Raw genomic sequence first — 20,944 nt, 5'->3', positions numbered from 1 at the left:
TCTTTTTGAACTTTTGTTACTAAGTTAGCAGACTGTCACCCTGAAACTGCTGAGGGCCACCTCTGCCACCACGCTAAGAATGACAAAACAGAGGAAAGCAGAGCCTAGAGATAAAGAAAAACCAAGTTCTGAAAACATCATATGGGGTCCTGGATCCAGCTATACCTGATGCCAACACACCCTGAATATTTCATTTGTAGGAGCCAATAAAGTCCTTTTTTTGTTTAAGCCTATTTGAGTTGTTTTTGTCACTCGCAGTGAAGACAGTACTAATATATGCACACTCTAAAGGGGAAGAAAATGAAAAAAATGGACCCAAGTCTGGTGTGATGACAGTCTCCCTATTCATCTCCATCTGTACCATGAAGGGGTTGGACCAAAAAGCAAAGCCAAATCTGTTCATTCTCACGTGCCAACCCCAATCAATAAGTCCTGCTGTCTGGAACACTAGAGAGAAGAATTCTGGAACCCCATGGAGAATGCTGTGATTGACTAGCAATGTCTGCCATGGATGCAGGAGAGGGGAACAAGTCATAAGATCACCACAGGTTTGTCACTCCTCATTCCCTGAGCCCCTTCTCTGACACACGGTGCAATGTCATTCTCTCCTTCGGCCTGTGAAAAGGGCAGGGGAGAAGGCTTGAGACTTGGAGAAGTTAAATTTAGCAAATGACAACACCCCTCTTCAAAACCATGCCGAGTTTCATCACTCCCATCTCCTTTCATTGAGCTCAACTCCAGCTGCATCGTAGACCGAAGATGCAGCAAATGTGGAAATGCTACCCTTGACAGCTAAGAGGCCAAGTGTTCAATTTCCTCCTTAGGGGCGCCCCGTGGGGCTTTGCTTGTTTGGCTTGGAGGAAGTGGACAAACCGTTGTGCACACACAGACGTGGGGGTGGGGGGTGTGTGGCCGTGGATTTGGCCTGTGAAGGAGGAGAAGGGGACAGCTGCCAGCTGGGGACAGCTGGGGGAGAGGCTCTAGCCCCCAGAGAGAGCTCGAGGATTGTCAGAAGTGGTGGCTGCCGTCCACAGGACCCAGGGGGTGACACTAGCTCCACGGAGACCATCTGCTCCCTACCTCTCATTTCACACCCACAAAGACTGAGACTTGGAGAAGGGAAGGAGCTGGCTATGTAGACCTCTCTGGTGGGGAGGGGAGTATGAGATTCAGGTCACTTTCCGCAAGCTATCTTCCGCCTGTCCACACAGCTGTGGGGAGAAGAGGCTAAAACCTAACACAGACCACACCACTTCCTGCTAAACCCTCCAACTCTCATAATGCAGTCCCTGCAGGACAGGGCCCCCCATGACATCCCTGGATTCCCTCCATCACTGACTCTGCTCCAACCACTCTGGCCTCCCTGCCTTCCTCCAGTGGACCAAGCCTGCTCCATCCAGGGCCCCTGCCCTGGCTTCCTCTCCATGTGGAATACCCTTCTCCAAGATCCCCTACGTCATCACCTCACAGAGGCCTTCCCTGACCAGGATCGCCAGATAAAACACAAGACACTCAGCCGAGTGCTCATGTCAGATAAACAACAAATCGTGTTTCAGTAGAAGTATGTCCCAAACATTGTATGAGACATACTTATGCTAAAATATTATTTGTCGCTTACCTGAAATCCAAATTCATCCAAACACCCACCGTTCTGGGTGTTGTTATTTGCTCAATCTAGAAACCCTGTCCCTGACTTCCCAACTTCAGACAACCTCAAGGAGAGTCACTCCTCACATCTGCATTTTATATTCTTCACAAACCCATGTCCACATCTGAAACGACCTCCTCTGTCAACTGACTAACCCTCCTCATGGAGCCTCATGGCAGCAAAAAGCAAGTCTGTCTTATTTAGGGCACCATCCTCAGCGCCAAGTACAGTGCCTTGTGCACAGTAGGTGCTTAATAATGATATAAAGAGACTTTATCATGTAAGACGGTGAAAAACACAAGTCCAGGAGTCAGACAACATTGGCTCAAATCCCGCCTCCAACACTCACTGCCTGGGTAAGCTTGCGCACTGACTTACCCTCTCTGGGCCTCAATTTCCTCATGTGTAGAGTGGGTATAATAACAGCACCCACCGTTAAAGGTTGTTGTGACATTGTAATGAATTAATATACGTAAAGCACTCAGACCAGCACCCGGCACAAAGAGAAGGTTCACTGAGTGCTAGTTTGCAATCACCTCAGTAGTCAGTGGTTAGGTTTGGGGGTGAGGGTGTGAGGGAGTCCCCCACTGTCCACTGGCTGGGCAGCAGCGGTGAGCTGGTCTGTAAGCCAGGGCCCCTCACAGGGTCTGATGTGCCCCTTCCTCTCCTGGAGAGACTGTCCACAGAGCTCTGTTCCCAGTCACCACCTTACAACCCCGATGCTGTCTGGCTGGCCCTGGTGCCCCCTCCCTTTGGGCCTGTCAGGGGATGCTGTGGTGAGTGTGTCCTATCCGTGAGTCCCTCCCCAGGGACCGTCCTCAGCCTGAGACAGCTGCCTGGCCGGCCCGAGGCTGTCCATCCACTCCCCGGGACAGCCCATGTCCAATGGGGGTGCAAAGGCCCCGCCACCTCATGGCAATTCAGGGTGACCTGAAGGAAGAGGCACGCCAGCTCCAGAGTTCCCCCAACCCCAGGTGGGGTCAGGCCAGGTGGAGACTGTGCAACCTTCTTCAGCTGCTTCCAACAGGCCACCTGTACGCAGGCCTCCAGCTCCTGGAACCCAACCTACAGCAGCGGCTGCTTTTAAAAAGAACTCAGCACCGCCTTCCATGAGCCTGGGGGGAGCGGGGTGATGACTGCAAATGTTAAATGAAAAAGATGACTTTAAATGTAAAACGCTGAATCATACGTGGAGAAAGCTGACTCCTTTTTCAGCTGTTCCAATTACCTCAAGGAAGGGTCTCAGCAAGGTGTGCTGTGACACCAAAGCCAGTCTGACACTGTTCATCTTCCTTTTGATCAAACCCAGCGCAGGTCTCAGGCTCAGAGACTCAGGTGGGCAAGAGTTTCTAGACGGAATGCTGTAACACAGCTTGGTTTCTATTGCATTTATTTTTAATAGCAAGAGACACTCATTTTCCACGTCCAATAATGATGCAAATTTCCTTTTTAAATAAGTTTTTTTGACTCTCCACAAAGGCCTGAACATCCACCGTCGGCACATCAGGATTCTGAGCGTAGGCACTGCCCTCACGGATGTCCAGTTTGATGAGGCTACATGAGGAGGGTTCCGGGCAGCGCAGGAGAGGGTATGGAAAAGAGGCTGCCTCCTGGGCTCTAAAATCCCCACCTTCCTTCCTCCAGCTGTCCCCTGCATCTCTGAGCAAATTAGCCCAAGTGGGGACTCAGGATCCGGAGACCCTCACTGGCCAGTGCGCTAAACCTGCTTACCGCACCTCTGCAGCTCAGGCAGAGAAGTTGGGGGACACATGGGGCCTGGTGTTATTGGCAAGCTGGAAAATGCACCCCGAGGACCCCTTCCCCGCTTCGTCTAAAGTATGGACTATTCCACTTTCAGCTCAGATGTCATCACTTCACGGGCATCCCCAAATATGCCACCACCGCCCAAAAGCCTTCCTTGGTGCCCCAGCTGGAATAACACCCATTGCTGACACTCATGCAGCACCAGCTTGGAGCCAGGCCAGACCTCACTGCTTTACTCGAATTAACTCATTTCATCCTCAAGACAGTACCAAACAGCAGGTACTATCATTACTCCCATTTTACAGAGTTGGGAGACTGAGGCCTGGAGAGGTGAAGTGACTTGCCCAACGTCACTCAGCTTTTCCGTTATGGAACAGGGAATGGAACCTAAGCAGCCTGGCTCCAGAGAAATGGGGGCTCACTCCTTCCTCTGAACCCAAAGGGAAGACTGTCCCTCCCATCCTTTCTATTTTCCTATTCAAGATACTTATCCTGGGGAATTCCCTGGCGGTCCAGTGGTTAGGACTCGGTGCTTTCACTGCTGGGGCCTGGGTTCAATCCCCGGTTGGGGAACTAAGATCCTGCCGGCCTCGCGGCTTGGCAAGAGAAAATTAAAAAAAAAAAAAAGATGTGTCCTTAACCAGTACTGCCATCCTGGGGAATTCCCTGGCGGTCCAGTGGTTAGGACTCGGTGCTTTCACTGCTGGGGCCTGGGTTCAATCCCCGGTTGGGGAACTAAGATCCTGCCGGCCTCGCGGCTTGGCAAGAGAAAATAAAAAAAAAAAAAGATGTGTCCTTAACCAGTACTGCCACTAGCCCCTCTCACCACATGCACGGCTACCACCCTGCCCGATGGGCACCATCATCTCAGATGCGCAGTGACCTCTTCCTGGTCTCCCCACTTCCCCAGCAGCAGCCCTTTAAACGCAAAGCAGATCACCTCCCTGCCCTACACCACGCGCTCCATTAGTGCCCATGTCACCCGTCTGCTCTCACATTCATCCTATTTCATACGCTGAGGAATGGTGGCCACGTGAAGAGCTAATAGCCAACATTTAGTGAGCACTTACTGTGGGCCAGGAGCTGTTCAGAGCCCTCGCCTTCCTTGTATTAGCTCACTCGATCCTCAAGGACATCAAGGGGCAGGTCTAGTTTTTTACCCATTTTACAGGTGAGGACACTGAGGCACAGACAAGTTAAAACAACTTGCCAAGGGTGACACAGACCATGAGCAGCCTGGCTCTGCCATGCTAATCTCGGACCATACAGATGTGATTCCCTGGAGAAGGGAGTTAGTAATGATGACAATGACAACGAAAGTAAGCACCGACATGGACCGAGTGCTTGCTCCAGGCCAAGGTCTCTCATCTCAGCACCGCTGACACTTGAGGTCAGATAATCCTCTGCTGTGGGGACCGTCCTGCACATTACGGGCTGTTTGGTAGCATCGCTGACCTCCACGCACTAGAAGCCAGTAGCATGGCCCCCTCCCCAAGCTGTGACAACCAAAAATGTCTCCAGACATGGCCAAATGTCCCCTGGGGGCAAAATCACCCCCTGGTTGAGAACTGCTGCTCTGGGCTACACACTTTGTTGCTTTACCTCTTTGAGTCCTTCCATCAACCCAAGGAGGCACCATTATCCCTACTGCTCCATCAGAGGAGGAAACTGAGGCTCAGAGAGGACAAGAGTCTGGCCCAGGCCTCAAGCCCGTGAGGCCAGTGCAGGTTTCCTCCCAGTGGGGAGGGTCCCGCACAGCACGGGTGGAGAAAAGCAGTTGCTTCCTGTGGGCTAGGCTGCCCCCCTTCCTCCAGCTGTCCCCTCACAATTCTAAGTGACTTGGGAAGAGAGTGGCTATTACAACAAGGATCAGTCTCCCTGTCCAGCAGCCCAAGGGGGCACCCAAGGGTCAGACACCCTCGGTGGCCAGTGGGCGGCCAGACCAGGACTCAAATGCAGGTGTGTCTGACCCGAGTCCACCCTCTTGGTCATGCTGCAGCAGAGGGGCCCCGCCAGGCCAGGAGGTCACAGGAGCCCCAGGACGCAGTCATTCAGCAAAGAGCTCTGAGGAAAAGGGGACCACACGCTACATGAAATTAAACGGAGGGAGAGCCAACTAAAAAGAGCCCCAGTCTGCTGGGTCCAACCCTCTGACCATTGTTCCCGGGGGTGGAAGCTGGACCCGCCTGCCCACCTGCCTCTCCCCCTCCCAGATAGACCTGCAGACGAAGCTGGCCAAGGGTGGATGGAATGGGGACCCGGGGGAGAAGCCCACTCCCCAAAAGCTGCAGGCTCCGGTAGGGGCTGGGGCATCGTACTCACGAATTTTAAGAAAACGTTCCCAAGTTCATGCTGAGACTGAGGCTCCGGATGTAAACAAAACTCCAAGGCAGCCAAGAAATCCTTATGAACTTCCAGGATGTCTTCAATGTTTGAGAACAGGATCTGCGAGGGAAAAATGAGGCCCAAGGAGAACATTAATCGAGGCGTAGAGGAGACCAAAATGAAGCATTAAAAAAAAAAAAATACATAGGGACTTCCCTCGTGGTCCAGTGGTGAAGAATCCACTTTGCAATGCAGGGGACGTGGGTTTGATCCCTGGTCAGGGAACTAAGATCCCACACGCCGCAGGGCAACTAAGCCCACGCACCACGACTACTGAGCTCACGCACCTCAACTAGAGAGCCCGCGTGCCGCAAACTACAGAGCCCACGCGCTCTGGAACCCGCATGCCACGGCTGCAGAGCCCACCCGCCCAGCCTGCACATCACAACTAGAGAAGAGAAAACCCGCAGGCCACAACTGGAGAGAAGCCCGCGCACCACAACAAAAGATCCTGTATGCCTCAACAAAGATCCCACGTGCAGCAACTAAGACCTGACACAGCCAAAAATAAATAAATTAAATAAATAAATAATAAATAAATCTTAAAAAAAAAAATACATAACCCCCCGGTGCAGGGGAGGAGGGTGTAGGAAAACGGGCACTCTCATACGCTGGAGCTAAGAGAAATCATGATACTAACAAAAATACTGCCAACATTTACTAAACAGGATTAATGCCTAATCCTGTGCCAATAACTTTATATGCACTTATGGCATCTAATCCTCACTATAACTCCACGAGGCAGGAGCTATTATCACCCCCAATTCATAGATGAAGAACGGATGCTCAGAGAAGATAATTAACATTCCCAAGGTCACGTGGTCCAGTGAAGCAGCGGAACTGAACTTCACACTCAGCCTGCAGAGGAATATATACCAAGACATCCATCGAAATCTTCATCACGGCCAGACACACCTGGTATGTCCAACCATAGGACTGATTTTTTTTTTATTGGAGTATAATTGCTTTACAAGGTTGTGCTACTTTCTGCCGTACAGCGAAGTGAATCAGCCATATGCATACACATAGGACTGATTTTTAAAACGATGAGCGTACTTCCAGGCACCTATTAAAATGACCTGATAGAAGAAAATACAATCGTGAAGGATGTTCCAAATGTGCCATTTAAACTCTCACAAACAATATATGAGCGCCTGTTTCCCCACAGGAACCTATAAAGTTTGAAATGCACAATCTGACACACAATTCTACATTTCAGAATTTAACCTTTTGACCAGTCATTTCCAACCAGGGCTAGTTTTGCCTCCCAGGGGACATCTGCCAATGTTTGGGGACATTTTCAGTTGTCACAAACTGGGGAGAAGGATCCTACTGGTGTCTCATAGGTAGAGGCCAGCGATGCCACTACACATCCTATAATACACAGGACAGCCCCCATGGCAAAGAATCGTCCAGCCCAACTTGTTCATTGCACCGAGGTTGAGAACTGGGTGGATGGCCAAGACCATATACTGCAGCCTTATTTGCACTAGTAAAAGATTAGACAAGAGCCAAATATCCATTAATGGGGACTCGTCAAATAGTTAAACGAAGTGGATTGGCTATATTTAAATACATGCCATATTCTGAAATACTTTGAGCCTGTGAAAAGAATCTGCAGGTGTGTAGAAATGGATCTGGAGCCCTGGAATGATCCTTGATATATACTGCGGGGAGAGGGGCGGGGGATCATGGTGCCACATGGGATTCCAATAGGGGTCCATTTGTGTAAAATAACGCACGCAAAGCCCACTCCTCTCTATGCTGGCAGAAGCGGAGACCCCCCGGACAATAACACAAGCTGCTAACCGTCAGGGCCTCTAAGAAGAACTAGGGGAGCTTTTCACTGACTTAAGGCCCTTTGAACTGCATGAATTCCTTTCTCTGTTTTTGTTTTTGTTTTTTTTTTTAAACAGGTGCATTTTTTCTTTTTAATTTGGCCACACGGGGCGTGGCTTGCAGAATCTCAGTTCCCCAACCAGGGATCAAACCCAGGCCCTGGCAGTGAAAGCGCCAATTCCTAACTACTGGACCGCCAGGGAGTTCCCTAAACAGGTGCATTTTAAATTTAATTTTGAAGAAGGCATTCACAGGGTTCAAAAATCAAAACACAGTAAAATAAATATGGTACGGAGTCCCTCTCCCACCCATCCCCCCACTCCCCACCCACAGCAGCTGTCAGCCAGGGGTCACCAGTGTTGCTATGGCTACGGTTCCCTCTAGGGTTTCTCACCACTCAGCAAGTACTAACTGAGCCCCTACTGTGTGCCAGGCCCTGGGGACACAACAGGGAAAAACGACGTGCCTGCCTCCATGGAGGTAACATTCTACTGGAAGGGGACAGACAACCAACAAATAACTATAGTTTTCTAGGTGAAAAGAAGCACTAAAGACAAACATAAAACAGGAAGGGAGTCCCAGGGTGGAGCAGGAGGAAGAATTTGGACATTTAAACACAGAGGCCAAAAAGGTAAGGCCAGACACTATAAAACTCTTAGAGGAAAACACAGGCAGGACACTCTACGATATAAGTCACAGCAGGATCCTTTTTGACCCACCTCCTAGAGAAATGGAAATAAAAACAAAAATAAACAAATGGGACCTAATGAAACTTAAAAGCTTTTGCACAGCAAAGGAAACCATAAACAAGACGAAAAGACAACCCTCAGGATGGGAGAAAATATTTGCAAATGAAGCAACCGACAAAGGATTAATCTCCAAAATATACAAGCAGCTCTTGCAGCTCAATATCAAAAGACAAACAACCCAATCCAAAAATGGGTGTAAGACCTAAACAGACATTTCTCCAAAGAAGATATACAGGTTGCCAACAAACACATGAAAGGATGCTCAACGTCACTAGTCATTAGAGAAATGCAAATCAAAACTACAATGAGTTATCACCTCACATCGGTCAGAATGGCCATCATCAAAAAATCTACAAACAATAAATGCTTAAGTGTCCATCAACAGATGAATGGATAAAGATGTGACACACACATACAATGGAATATTACTCAGACATAAAAAGAAACGAAACTGAGTTATTTGTAGTGAGGTGGATGGACCTAGAGTCTGTCATACAAAATGAAGTAAGTCAGAACGAGAAAAACAAATACCGTAAAAACAAACAAACAAACAAATACCATATGCTAACACATATATGTGGAATCCACATATATGTGGAAAAAATGGTTCTGATAAACCTAGGGGTAGGACAGGAATAATGACGCAGACATAGAGAATGGACTTGAGGACACGGGGAGGGGAAGGGTAAGCTGGGACAAAGTGAGAGAGTAGCACTGCCATATATACACTACCAAATGTAAAACAGATAGCTAGTGGGAAGCACAGGGAGATCAGCTCGGTGCTTTGTGACCACCTAGAGGGGTGGGATAGGGAAGGTGGGAGGGAGACACAAGAGGGAGGGGATATGGGGATATATGTATATGTATAGCTGATTCACTTTGTTATAAAGCAGAGACTAACACACCACTGTAAAGCAATTATACTCCAATAAAGATGTTATTAAAAATAAATAAATAAACACAGAGGCCAGGGACAACCGCCCTGAGAAGACGACATTTGAGTCAAGGTCCCAAGGAATGAAGACCAACTCCATGGACCCTACGGAGGCACCAGACAGTCTGCAGGGGGAGAGCCCTGAAAGTGGGCAGGGAAGGCCGAGGGGCAGGAGACCACTCGTCAAAGCTGCAGTCCCAGAAGGCCAGGGTCCCTCTTCGTCCTCCTCGAACTCGCCCTGAGGGACACTTGTCACATGAAGTGGCTGGAAGAATCACCCACACTGTTGGGTTATTTTTCTCTCTCTTCTTCTGTCCAGCTCACATGGTTAAATCTGCTTATGTTAAAGACACATAGGACGCATCCTATTGTTATACTTACTTCAAGGAATGGCTACAGAATTTCAAAATAAATATCTGTCACCTGAGTGTATACCCCAAAGAAATTAGAGCCTGTGTCCCCCAAAGACATAGACAAGAACGGTCATCACAGCCAAAAACTGGAAATTTTACACATATCCATCCACGGAAGAATGAATGAGTCAATTGCGGCACAGTCATACTACGGAATACTACACAGCAATGAAAAAGAATGACTTCTGGCTACATACAACAACATGGGCAAATCTCAGAGACATAACAGTGAGCAAAAGATGCCGGGCATGATGAAAGAGCTCATTTTTATATATAGTTCAAGAATAGGCAAATCTAATCAATGCCACTAGAAGTCAGTGTTTATCTTTGGGGTGGGGGCATGTACTGGGGGGGCACAGAGGAGCCTGCACTTGAGATTGTACCCTTTACCGTATGTGAATTATACCTCATAAAAAAGGTAATTTTTTCAAACTGTAATAAATTATATATTTTAATTATAATAGTTTTTAAGTTGTAATAAATAGTTTGTAATAAACAGACCTAATAAACAGTAGGTACTCAGTAAGTATTTGCCCAAAGAATGAATGAATGCATGAAAAGCTTTGATCCCAGCCCTACCAGGGACCTGCCATGCACTGGCCCTGTGTAGGTCTCTTTACATCTCTAAGCCTCAGCTTTCTTATCCAAAATACTGGACTCAGAATTGTCAATGTACAAGGTATCCTTATTAACCAGGACACACACAAGGGGATGTCCTGCTTGACCAAGCCCTTTATATGCTGTACATGCTGGCACCTCTGACCCCGACCCTGCCCCGTCTCCCCTCTCTCTGAGGACCAGGATCCTGGAGCCCCAAGGACTGGAGGTGGCTTCCCAGAGAGTGAGGCCACATTAGAAAGCCAGGCCTGGGGACCGCTGGGGCCTCCACCATGCACACAGAAGGTCTACTGACTTCCATTCAAAACTCCCCAGAGCCACAGCCAAGACTTAGCCTGGACCCAATTACTCATCCGCCCAGCCTCGACACTCAACACCCAGTGCAGGGCAGGGGCCAGGGCTGCCAGGAGGGCAGATGGAGGTGCCAGGCTCCCAGGGACACTTGGGAAGGGATTTTCCACTGGCTCTAAGCCAGGGTCCCTGGCATGAGGAGGCTGGAAGACAGGATGGTTGCATTGAGCAAGCAGAGAGCCTCGAGGTGGGGAGTGGGGCCCTGAGGCTGAGTCCTCCTCACATCCCCCAAGCACTGTCTGCTCGCAGGACCCAGAGCCCTCCAGGGGCTGCAGGGAGCAAGCCATTGGGAGGCCAAAGGCAGCTGCCCGCGGGGTGGACCCGAGCACCCTCTCAGCACCACCCGGGAGGAACAACGCAGCTCCACACGCAGCGGCAGGGACAGTCAGGAAAGGGGCCAGCCCCGGGTCCGCACCTTGACGTTCTCCTCCGTCAGGCCCTTCTCCACCGAGTCCGCCGTGTTCTGCCGGATGCGATGCAGGAATGCCTGGAGGAGAGAAGCAGGGAGAGGTGAGCGTCCACGCCTCCAGTCCCCCGGAGGTGGCCTGAAAAAAGGTTTACAAGTTCAAATGCCAACTAGGCCCTGGGAGGCACCACAATCCAGGGACATGGGCAGGAAATAAGCAAAAACCTACTCTGCCCTTCAGCCAACGTGTGCTGATGGATCATCTACTCCACCAGGCTCTGCAGAGACCAACACAAACCCTGGCCTCATGAGCTGCACTCACACCTGCTTCATCACCCGCAGGACCCTCTCAGACTACAATTCATTTTCCTTTTTTTTTCCCTCTTGCTTAAAAACTTAACTTCTAAATAATAACCATTCACATGACTCAAAAATCAAAAATATAAAAAGTCAAAAATATGAAAAGTCTCCTATACCGCAGGCCCCATCCATCCAGTCCTTCCCATCCCCCATGGGAACCACAGCTCCTAGTGGCTTATGTATCATTCCAAATAAACATACACAGGTTGATCAAAGAGTACAAAGTTACAGTTATTGGATGAATAAGTTCTGGGGATCTAATGTACAGCATAGTGATTATGGTTAATTATACTCTATTATATACTTAAAGCTGCACTATGGTGGTAATCATTTAGCAATATATAAACGTACTAAAGCAAGCTGTACACCTTAAACTTACACAGTGTTACATGTCAATTGTGTCTCGATAAAGCTGGGGAAAAGAACACAAATATATTTATGTATATACAGATACATATATACACACACACATACACATATATTCTTATTTTCCCATTTTTACACACCAAGAGATAGCAGCGTACACATGATGCACTGCACCTGCTTTTTCCACTTAGCGATCTCTCCATATCATTACATGGGGAGCGCCCTCATTCTCTTTTCATGGCTGCCCAGGATCCTACTGTATGGATAGACCACAGTTGTTCTGCCACATTTTTCAAGGGCTTGGAACAGAGAAATCATTTCTCTCCTCTCTGATGTGACAGACGATAAAGGCGGGGGCTGGCAGGGATTGTGGGGAACAGGCGAGCATACGTCCATCAAAGCGGGGCGGCTACTCGTCCCCTCCGCGTGCGGCCAGGTGGGAGGGCAGCAGGCCCAGTATCACCAGATGTTCCGGGTTTGGGGTTTTTTTTTATTTCCCAAGAGAAACAAGAAATGAGGATTTTTTTTTTTTAAAGCAAAGTCTCCCAGCTTTTAAATGGTGGCCAAAGAGCCATCTGTTTTTGTGAGGAACTAGGTTTTAGGGGTCAAGCATGAAAGTGGAGGGACCAGAGTGGAGGGGTGCAGCCCCTCCACTGATGAGCAATGACAGCGGCCTGGCACTGGTATGGGTGGGACAGAGCAGGCAGAGGACAAGCCACTGAGAGATCCCGTGGACAGGCCGGGGAAACAGAACAGACATGGGGGTGGGGAGGAGGAGATGGGAGCATCCGAGGGAGACTGAGGCCAGCCCCGCTGACAGCAAACTCTGACGGGTTTGCCCCGACTCTAGGGCTTGTCCCCAGGTTGACCACACGGAGTCCCCTGCGAAAATGACTTCACGGTCCACTGGCCACGATGAGGCATGGTGACCCATCAGTCACCTTCCTTGCCATGGGTGGTTAGAGCAAAGGGGAGATCTCTGAGTGGGGGGAGGTGGAAGGGACAGTCCAGGATGGAGGGAAGCAGGGGCAGGCCAGCAGAGAGGAGGTTGCTGGATCCTTTCCCATCATGAGAAGGGACATCGACATCCATGGATGTTACGGGGAGCTGGCCACCTGCAGACTCTGCTTTCCTAGGAAGAGGTGTGCTGACACTCCACATGGCAGGTCATAGAGAGGAAAGTCAGGGACACACAGCAAAGTGGCCCTGCCTCTCTGTCCACACTCACCACAGCGTGTTCTCGACCAGTCCCTACAGCCCAAGTGTATATCCCCAGTCTGGACTTAGCTGGATTTCTGACACTCCACCTGGATGTCCAAGGGGCATCTCAAAGTAACGCATCCCAAACCTAGTTCCTGAACTTCCCTCCAAACTCCCACACCACCAAGCCCTTCCCAGCCTGAGGAATGGCACCTCTGCCTTCCAAGTGCTCCAGCCAAAACCCCCCCGTGGCGTCCTCAACCCCCCCTCTTTCTCTGACACTCCATTTCCATACATCAGCAAATGCTATCAGCTTCACCTCCAACATGTATTAAACATTGGACCACTTCTCCCCACCTCCTCAGCCACCCACGTGGTCCAAGTAACCAACACCTCCTGCCTGGACTAATGCAACCACCTCCTCCCTATTCCTTTCTCCACACACACAACCAGAGGGATCCTTTTAAATATGTAAATCAGATCCTATCAATCCATGGCTTGAAACTCTCCATGGCTACTAAATACACTTTAAAAAAAAAAAAAATCCACATCTTTCCACAGCTACAGGTCCCCATGACCTGTACTAGTTAATCTCTTTGAACTCACCTTCCAGCATTCCACCCCCCACACACACCTCAATAATCTACAGCCACATCTTCAACCCCTCTATTCCTTCCACCTGCTAGGCACATCCCTACCTCAGGACCTTTGCACATGCTGTTCCTACCTGCAAGGATATTCTCTCCCAGCTTTGTCCTGAGCCAGCTTTTTCTCATTCATCAGACCTTAGCTCAAATGTCACCTCCTCCAGGATGCCCTCCTTGTCTTCATGCACTTATCACCTTTTCATCTTGCATTAAGAGCCCATTTGTCAGATAAAAAGACTAAGATTAAGCAGTCTACACCAGCGCCTAAGGGAAAGACCAAAATAAGAAGGGAGCGTGGCTGGAATGAAACATTTATCCCAATCCAACAACAGAGGCCAGGTTTGGAGACTAATGATTTGGGTTTAAACTACATTCCTCCTCCTTCGTGTGGTGTGACCTCAGGAAAGTGCATTAGCCTCTGAGTCTCAGTTTACTCTTCGCAAATACGTAGATCATAGTAATACTGTCGTCCTACTTTTCAGAATGTACTAGGATAAAGTGAATGGGAGCTCCATGAGGGCAGGGTCTGCTTCCCAGCTGTACCCCCAGGGCCTAGACTAGTGCCTGGAACACAGTAAGCTCTCACAAATCAAAGGAAGGATACAATTTGCCTGACACAGTGCCCGACACATGGCAGGAACCTCAACTCTGGCTACTTGGAAGCCTGATGATCTTTCTCTTTAAAGGACAACGGGTAGAGGGGTCAGGAGACAGGAGTTCCCAGAGGATGTTTTAACAGGGCCTGTGATGCTGCTGGGAAGTCCAGCCTCCAGCCTCCAGCCTCCTCAGACAGGAGAGCGACAAAGGTAGCCTCATCCAGCACCGCCAGGGAGAGCAGGAAGCTGGGAGCGCAGCTCGCTGGCCTAGATCACAGCTTCCTGTCCCACTTTCTCCACAAGAGCACGGCCACCATTATTGTGCTGGGACAATGCGAGGCTCGGGCCACCCACAGAGGAGCCGCAAACAGGCTGGTGTGATGGGCATAATAGGCAGCTCGTGACCCGGAAAGAATGGGCAGGCAGGGGCTCCGGGCCCAGCCCTCGTGCTGCCCACAGCATGACTGGCTTTTCCAGGCGGCGCCAATGCCCTCTGTGCAGGCAGGATGGTGAAAGGGACCCTCCGGGGTGACTCCGTGTCCAAACCTTGACAGCTTTGAAACACTCGGCCAAAAGCAGCTCTCATCTTGGAAACCTTCCTTAGAGACAAGCCCGTTCTCAGGGTTTCCAGGGCTGCCTGAAACTCTCCTCCGGCCTTGGAATCTTTGTCCATGCCATGGCCATGCCGCACCCCTGCCTGGGCCGCTTCCCTGCATCTGGCCAAGTCCGCCTCTTCTCTTTATGATGATGATGAAATACGTCAAGGAGCCAGAAAAGGACAGAGGAAAATTTAACAAACACCCACAAACGCATCGCTACCCAGTTTCAGCAAATCTTATTAGCATTATGTCAAATTTGCTTTAAACCATTTTCAAAAAGAAATTCATCAAGTCTGGAGGAGGTGCAGACAGGGAAGGCCCACGAAGAAGCCCTCAGGGCGGTTACACAGGCAAATGAAATATTCTACTTCTTGATCTGAGTGGCGGTTACACAAGCAAATGCGTATGCAAAGCCTAATCAGTGTGCACCTAAGATCAGTGCACTTTACCCATGTACCCTGTAAATATTAAACCTCAATGGAGACACAGGAAGAAAGGCATCATTACAGAGAGAGGTGAGCTACCTGCGCACCTGCCCATCCTGCAAGGCACCCACTGCCCTGGATAGGTGGTCCTCACCCCCACACACACCTTCGCCCGCTTACCAGGCACGTGTGAATTGGGGAGCAATGAAGAACACCGTTTTGCGTGCTTTTACGTTTGTATAAATGACGTCCTTTCAGCAACTTCCTTTTCTCACTCAACATCACATCTTCCACCTTTACCCACATCAATACGTGCACTTGGCAACGCTGCCGCCCAAACCCCACCCACATCCCTTGGTTCTTAGCCCTGGGGTGCGCCCCAGCACTACTTCAGCCACCAGCACCCGCGTCTCTGGGCGTGAGGACCCTCTCTCACATGCAGAGCAGGCTGCAAAGACAGATGAGGACTGAGGCACGTGAGGGCCTGCTTCCCCGAGGAAGCTTCCTCGAAGGCCCCAGGGCCCCGCACTGGTCACCTGCTTGATGACACACCTTTCTCAGCTGCCTTCCCTTCCCTGCCTCACTCCCCAACTCTGCTATTGGTGCTTCCTGGGGTGAACTCCCAAGGAAACTGCTCGCCCTTGAATCAGTCTCAGGATGTGTTTCCGGGGAGCCCCACACCTCAAGTTGTCCATTTCATTGCTGAGCAGATGTAAGTAACCACTATCAGTCTGCAGATGTTTAAGTTGTTTCAAATGTTCTCTCTATAAATGATGCTATGATGAAGAGGCCCACTGGGGCTCAGGTGCTCAAGATCCTGTAGGCACATCTAAGTCTCCTGAGCACAGGTGTGCAAGTTCCTCCAAGTGTACACCTAGGTATGGAATGGTTGGCCGTAGATTAGAGACATGTTCAACTTGACTAGTTAATGACAAATGGCTCTCCAAGGTGATTGTACCAACCTACACTCCAACCAGCTGCGGATGAGAGTTCCCACCATTCCATACCCAGAACAAGACCCACATGCTCTCAGTCGTTCATGCAACAAACATTTGCTGAGACCTGCAAAGTCCCCACATGAGTTCATTGCAACCCCCATGATCAGCTTTCAGGGTAGCTATTTTGGTCCCACTCTATAGATGAGAAAAACTGAGGCTCATAAGTGAAGTAACCTAACAGAAGTCACGCAGCCAGAAACCAAGAGAGCCGAACCTGAGCCCAGGACTGTCTGGCTCCTGCTTGCTGCTGGGAGGAGGGGACCAGACAGGCTGCTCATAGAGCTCCTAACCCAAGTGCCTTCATGGTCCCCAGAGCTCTGAGCTGAACAGGAAGACACAGCATAATTGATTAGTGATGTCTGCCATGGCCATGGGAAGGAGAAGAGTAGCCGGGTTGTGTGTTTGCCATGTCCAGCAAGCTCCAACTTGACTGAGAAACCCAGAGGGTGAGAGACACAGGTCTGAGTTCAAACAAAAAGTTGGTGATAAGCCACAGTTCAGAACCAGGTCTCCTGATGCCAGGCCAGCCTTGTCCCCGCCACACTTTGCCTTAGAGCAGTGGTCCTTGACCAGGGGGGATGATTTTATCCCCCAGAAGAGATGTGACAATGTCTGAAGACATTTTTTAGTTGTCACAATTGGGGATGTGGGTGCTGCTGGCGTCTCACGGGTAGAGGACAAGGATACTGCTAAATATCCTACAATGCCCAGGACGGCCTCCACGAAGATGTATCTGGCCCCAAACGTCAATAGTGCCAATGCAGAGAAACCCTTGCCTTAGAAATGGCTCTTACTGAAACCTAGGAAACAATCCGCTCCCTTCTACAGCCAACAAAATCCTGTAGGATAAGGGCCCTTCCCACCCCACTCGGGCTTACTCTTTCAGGTGCAGCCATGCTGGCTCCTTTTTGTTTCCTGAACACACTGACCCTGTCCTCCCACCCAGGCCTTTGCCGTTGCAGCTCTCTGCCTATAAAGCCACCGCTGCAAGATGTTCAACTGGCAGGGGAGCCCCCTCGTCAAGGAGGTCTCCCTCTTGGACTCCGTATAAAGGAGGGTCTCGCCTCACTCCTCACAGCCGTCTGAACCCTGTTACCCTTCACAGAATTCATCACTATTGGCAGCGCTCTTATCAACTAAGTTTTGTATATATTTGATTGTTCGGTACCATCTTCCCCAGAGAGTGTCCACCCTCTCACAGTGGAAGATGGTTTCATTCACTGCTGTCCTCTTGCACCCAGAACACTGTCTGACACGTAGTAGGTGCTCAAGAAACATGTGGAGGAAAGGTGGGAGAGAGGGAGAAAAACTGAGGAAGGAGCCCCAGTATAGGCTCCAGAAGTAACAGGCACAGAATTGAAAAGTATATTAATAATAATAATAATAATAGATTTACTATATTTTAGCAATTATTATCATACCTTACACCTTTGGACCTTATTATGTGACAGGTGCTACTCTAAGCGTTTTACTCCTCAAACAATCCTAGGAGGTAGGTACTATGATTACTGTGCCCATTTTACAGAGGAGGGAACTGAAGCCCAGTATAGTGAAGAGATTACCCAAAGCCACACAGCTAGTAGGTAGCAGAGCTGGGCCTCAAACCCAGGCAGTCTGGCCTGAGGATGAGTCTCCAATCCATTTCCAACATGCATCCACAGTGAGTAACTGTACACAATAAACCACATAAGCATAAGACAGGTAGCAGCTGCCCTTTGGGGTGCCCCTGGGGAGGCTCCATCTGTCTGGAACCTGTAGCCACAGCCTTGGGAGGATAATTCTCTCCCTGGAGATAAAAAGGAGGGAAAGAGGCCTCGAAGGTACTCTCTGAGACGGATGCCAGCAACCTGATCACTGAGAGGAGAGGGCCCGCCTGCCCCCAAGGACATCCCCGCCTCGGCTGGGGTGACCTCATCAGACATATGGTGAAACCTGAGAGGGCCAGGGGAATGGCTAGAAGTAGGGGAGGTGGGGGCAGGGCAGCCCCCAGACCATAACAAGGACAGAGGAAAGGGGGTGCCCTGAAGACCCCAAACCCCTACGTGATCTGGGTGGCCCAGGGTCCAGGGAAGCAGAGTGCCAGAGAATAGCTTTGAATCCAAGTAATAATAATAAAGTAACAATAACAACAGCAGAAGGGGCTTTTTGAGAGCCTGCACTAAGCAGCCCCACACAGGCCAGAGTTTGGGAAGACCCCCAAATGCACAGTGACTCCTACAAAGCCCAAGTGCTATGCTCCATCCATTTAAGTTCTGAGCATTTATCCTACAGGAAAAACTAAATCTCACATGCGGCATCAAGATTTAACTTTAGTATCTGATTTAAAATTCTAATACTTGGGGTTTAGTTAAATTGTCCATCTTGACAAAAGGATATCGTGCTAAAAATGGTTTGCAGAAATCCATATAATGATACAGAAAAAGACTGTTAATGTATCTCTAGGGGGAAAAAAGCCAAGTTACAGAAGAGTACATAAAATATAGTCTCATTTTTGGTTAAATAAATTATTTCTACGTAAGCATAGAAAAAAGAAGTATGGAATGAAATACCCTAAACTGTGTGAGAGTATGGCCAAGATTATTAGCTATTGCCCAATATCTGGTCTCTCCTTTTCCAGATTTTAGAATAAAGACTGTATTTCCCAGCTTCCCTTGCAACTAGGTGTGGTCCCATTACTAAGTTTGGGCTAGGGAGGTGTAAGTGGATGTATTACATACGACATCATGGAAGTATCCTTGGAGATGATGGGAGGAATGGGCAGGGATTCTCTCTTGCTATTCCTCCTTCCTGCTGCTTGGATAGCAAATGTGATGCCTGGAGGTCAGGCAGCCATCTTATACCATGAAGTAAAAGCCAGGGGTTGAAGAAGATGGAGCAGCAATACAGAAGGAGCTTATGTCCCTAATGACAGTGGAGCCAACATATCTATCCTGGGCAGCCTATAATTCAGTAAGAAAGAAAATTCCATATCATTTAAGGCACTGTTGTTTGGGTTTTATCACTAGCCATGGAACCTAACTCTGAGAGTGGAATTAGAAGTAATTTCAATTTTCTCCTTTCTTCATTTCTGTTTTTTTCCAAATTTCTACTTTCAAATCAAAAGTCATTTTGTAACATAAATGTATGGTTTCCTTTTTAAATTTTGGACAGGAGAGGTTACTACACGTACCAGGCTCTCAGCCCAATTATCGCTTCTTCAGCATCAGGAAGACTAGTCTGCATTTTCCTCCTGGAGGGCATGTATCCCCGGGTGGAAAGGGTAGTGCCCACCGGCAGAGACGAAACCAGACACATGTGAGATGAGAAGGCTGTCCTTCCGCAGTGGGGCCTCTGAACTGCCCACCCCTCCTTCTCTGTGTTGACTCTGGAAACCACCAGGCTCCCCAGGAAGGTGCCCATACTGGCCGAGCCCCCCAGGAGCTGGCCTGGGGCAGAACATAAGAGCTTCCCCCACCCGCAGCCACTACCACCACCCAGGCAGAGATTAAAAACCTCTCCACTCCATTCTCCACAAGCACCCCCCTTTCCTCAGGCCTATGCCAGGAGCACAGAGCCACTGGCCCAGAACTAGCTTTCCCAAGAGACCCAAATTTCAGATTTGAGACGTCATCCCCAAGGAAGGTTACCTACTCACTCACAGTCCTACCTAAGAGGATTGAGAGAAGATAACGTTTCTGTTACAACTTCAGACTTCCTCCTTTACCTCACATCTCACATAGCACATTACGTATCAATAGATCATGATATTTTATAGTAATAGCACAAATACGCTGCCTTGTATTGTGTCTTCAACAGACTTCCGTTTCAGCACCAAAAATGAGCTACAACTGAGGCCTCCCGACCGTTCTGTGAACATCCCAGGCACCGTCCTTACCATCCCACCTCAGGGCCTTTGCGTGTGCTGTTCCCTTTTCCTGGAAGACTCTCTCCAGAAATCTGCAGGGCCCCTTGCTCACTTCCGAGAGGCCTTCTCCCACCACCTGCTTTAAAGCAGAAGCCCACCCTCCCCCCTCCCCTTCTTATCCTTCTCTATCCTCGCTAAAGCACTGGCCTCCACCTACACGGATCTACATCTCTGCTTGTTGCTACGTGTCCCCTGCAACATCAGCTCCAGCAGAGCAGTGGCTTGTTCATACGGCATCCACCTCGCAGGCCTGACCAATGCCTGGCACAGAGCAGGTGCTCAGTAAAAAGGGCTTCAGCGGGCGACTGGTGACCAGCCTGCCTATCCGTGGTAACAATCCCATGAGGTATGTTGTGAGTAGCCCCTTTTTAGGAAAAAGGAAACCAAGACATGAATCACCAACGGGGCTCTGAAGTCCGACAGTCAAGCTTTGTGCCTGGAGCCCCACCCTGCCAGGTGCTGAAGTAAGGATTAAATGCCACACCGCAGGTCAACAATCCGTTGCCTAGGGTCTCTCTCCACCCCACGCAGGGATCCCTAATCAGGCTCGGTGCCAGGCTCACAGGAGGTGCCCGGTGAATAGATGAGCATGGAAGGGGTGGGCACTTTTAATTCCATGTCGCCCCTGAACAAGAAGAGGCCCCTTCCTGCCAGCCTCTGGCAACAGGCGGTACCGTTCCCTGGACCTACAGAAACACTGGGGCCCTTTAAAAATATGGGTGTTGGCTCCAAATACAGAAAG

The 20,944-nt window shown here is 49.6% G+C and overlaps 1 protein-coding gene across 1 annotated transcript in view; it reads right to left on the bottom strand.

Annotated features, from left to right (window-relative positions):
• PREX1 (phosphatidylinositol-3,4,5-trisphosphate dependent Rac exchange factor 1) overlaps positions 1–20,944 on the bottom strand; it is a 266,015-nt gene that overhangs the window by 171,868 nt on the left and 73,203 nt on the right. Inside the window, exons 2-3 of the mRNA XM_024128382.3 lie at positions 11,117–11,188; positions 5,735–5,857 (exon numbers count right to left, since the gene is read on the bottom strand). Coding sequence (XP_023984150.1) covers positions 5,735–5,857; positions 11,117–11,188 — 195 coding nt within the window. The remainder of the gene's footprint in view (positions 1–5,734; positions 5,858–11,116; positions 11,189–20,944) is intronic.

This window comes from Physeter macrocephalus, chromosome 14, assembly GCF_002837175.3.
Source record: "Physeter macrocephalus isolate SW-GA chromosome 14, ASM283717v5, whole genome shotgun sequence".
NCBI lineage: Eukaryota > Metazoa > Chordata > Mammalia > Artiodactyla > Physeteridae > Physeter > Physeter macrocephalus.
This window is presented reverse-complemented; position numbering and strand designations above follow the sequence as displayed.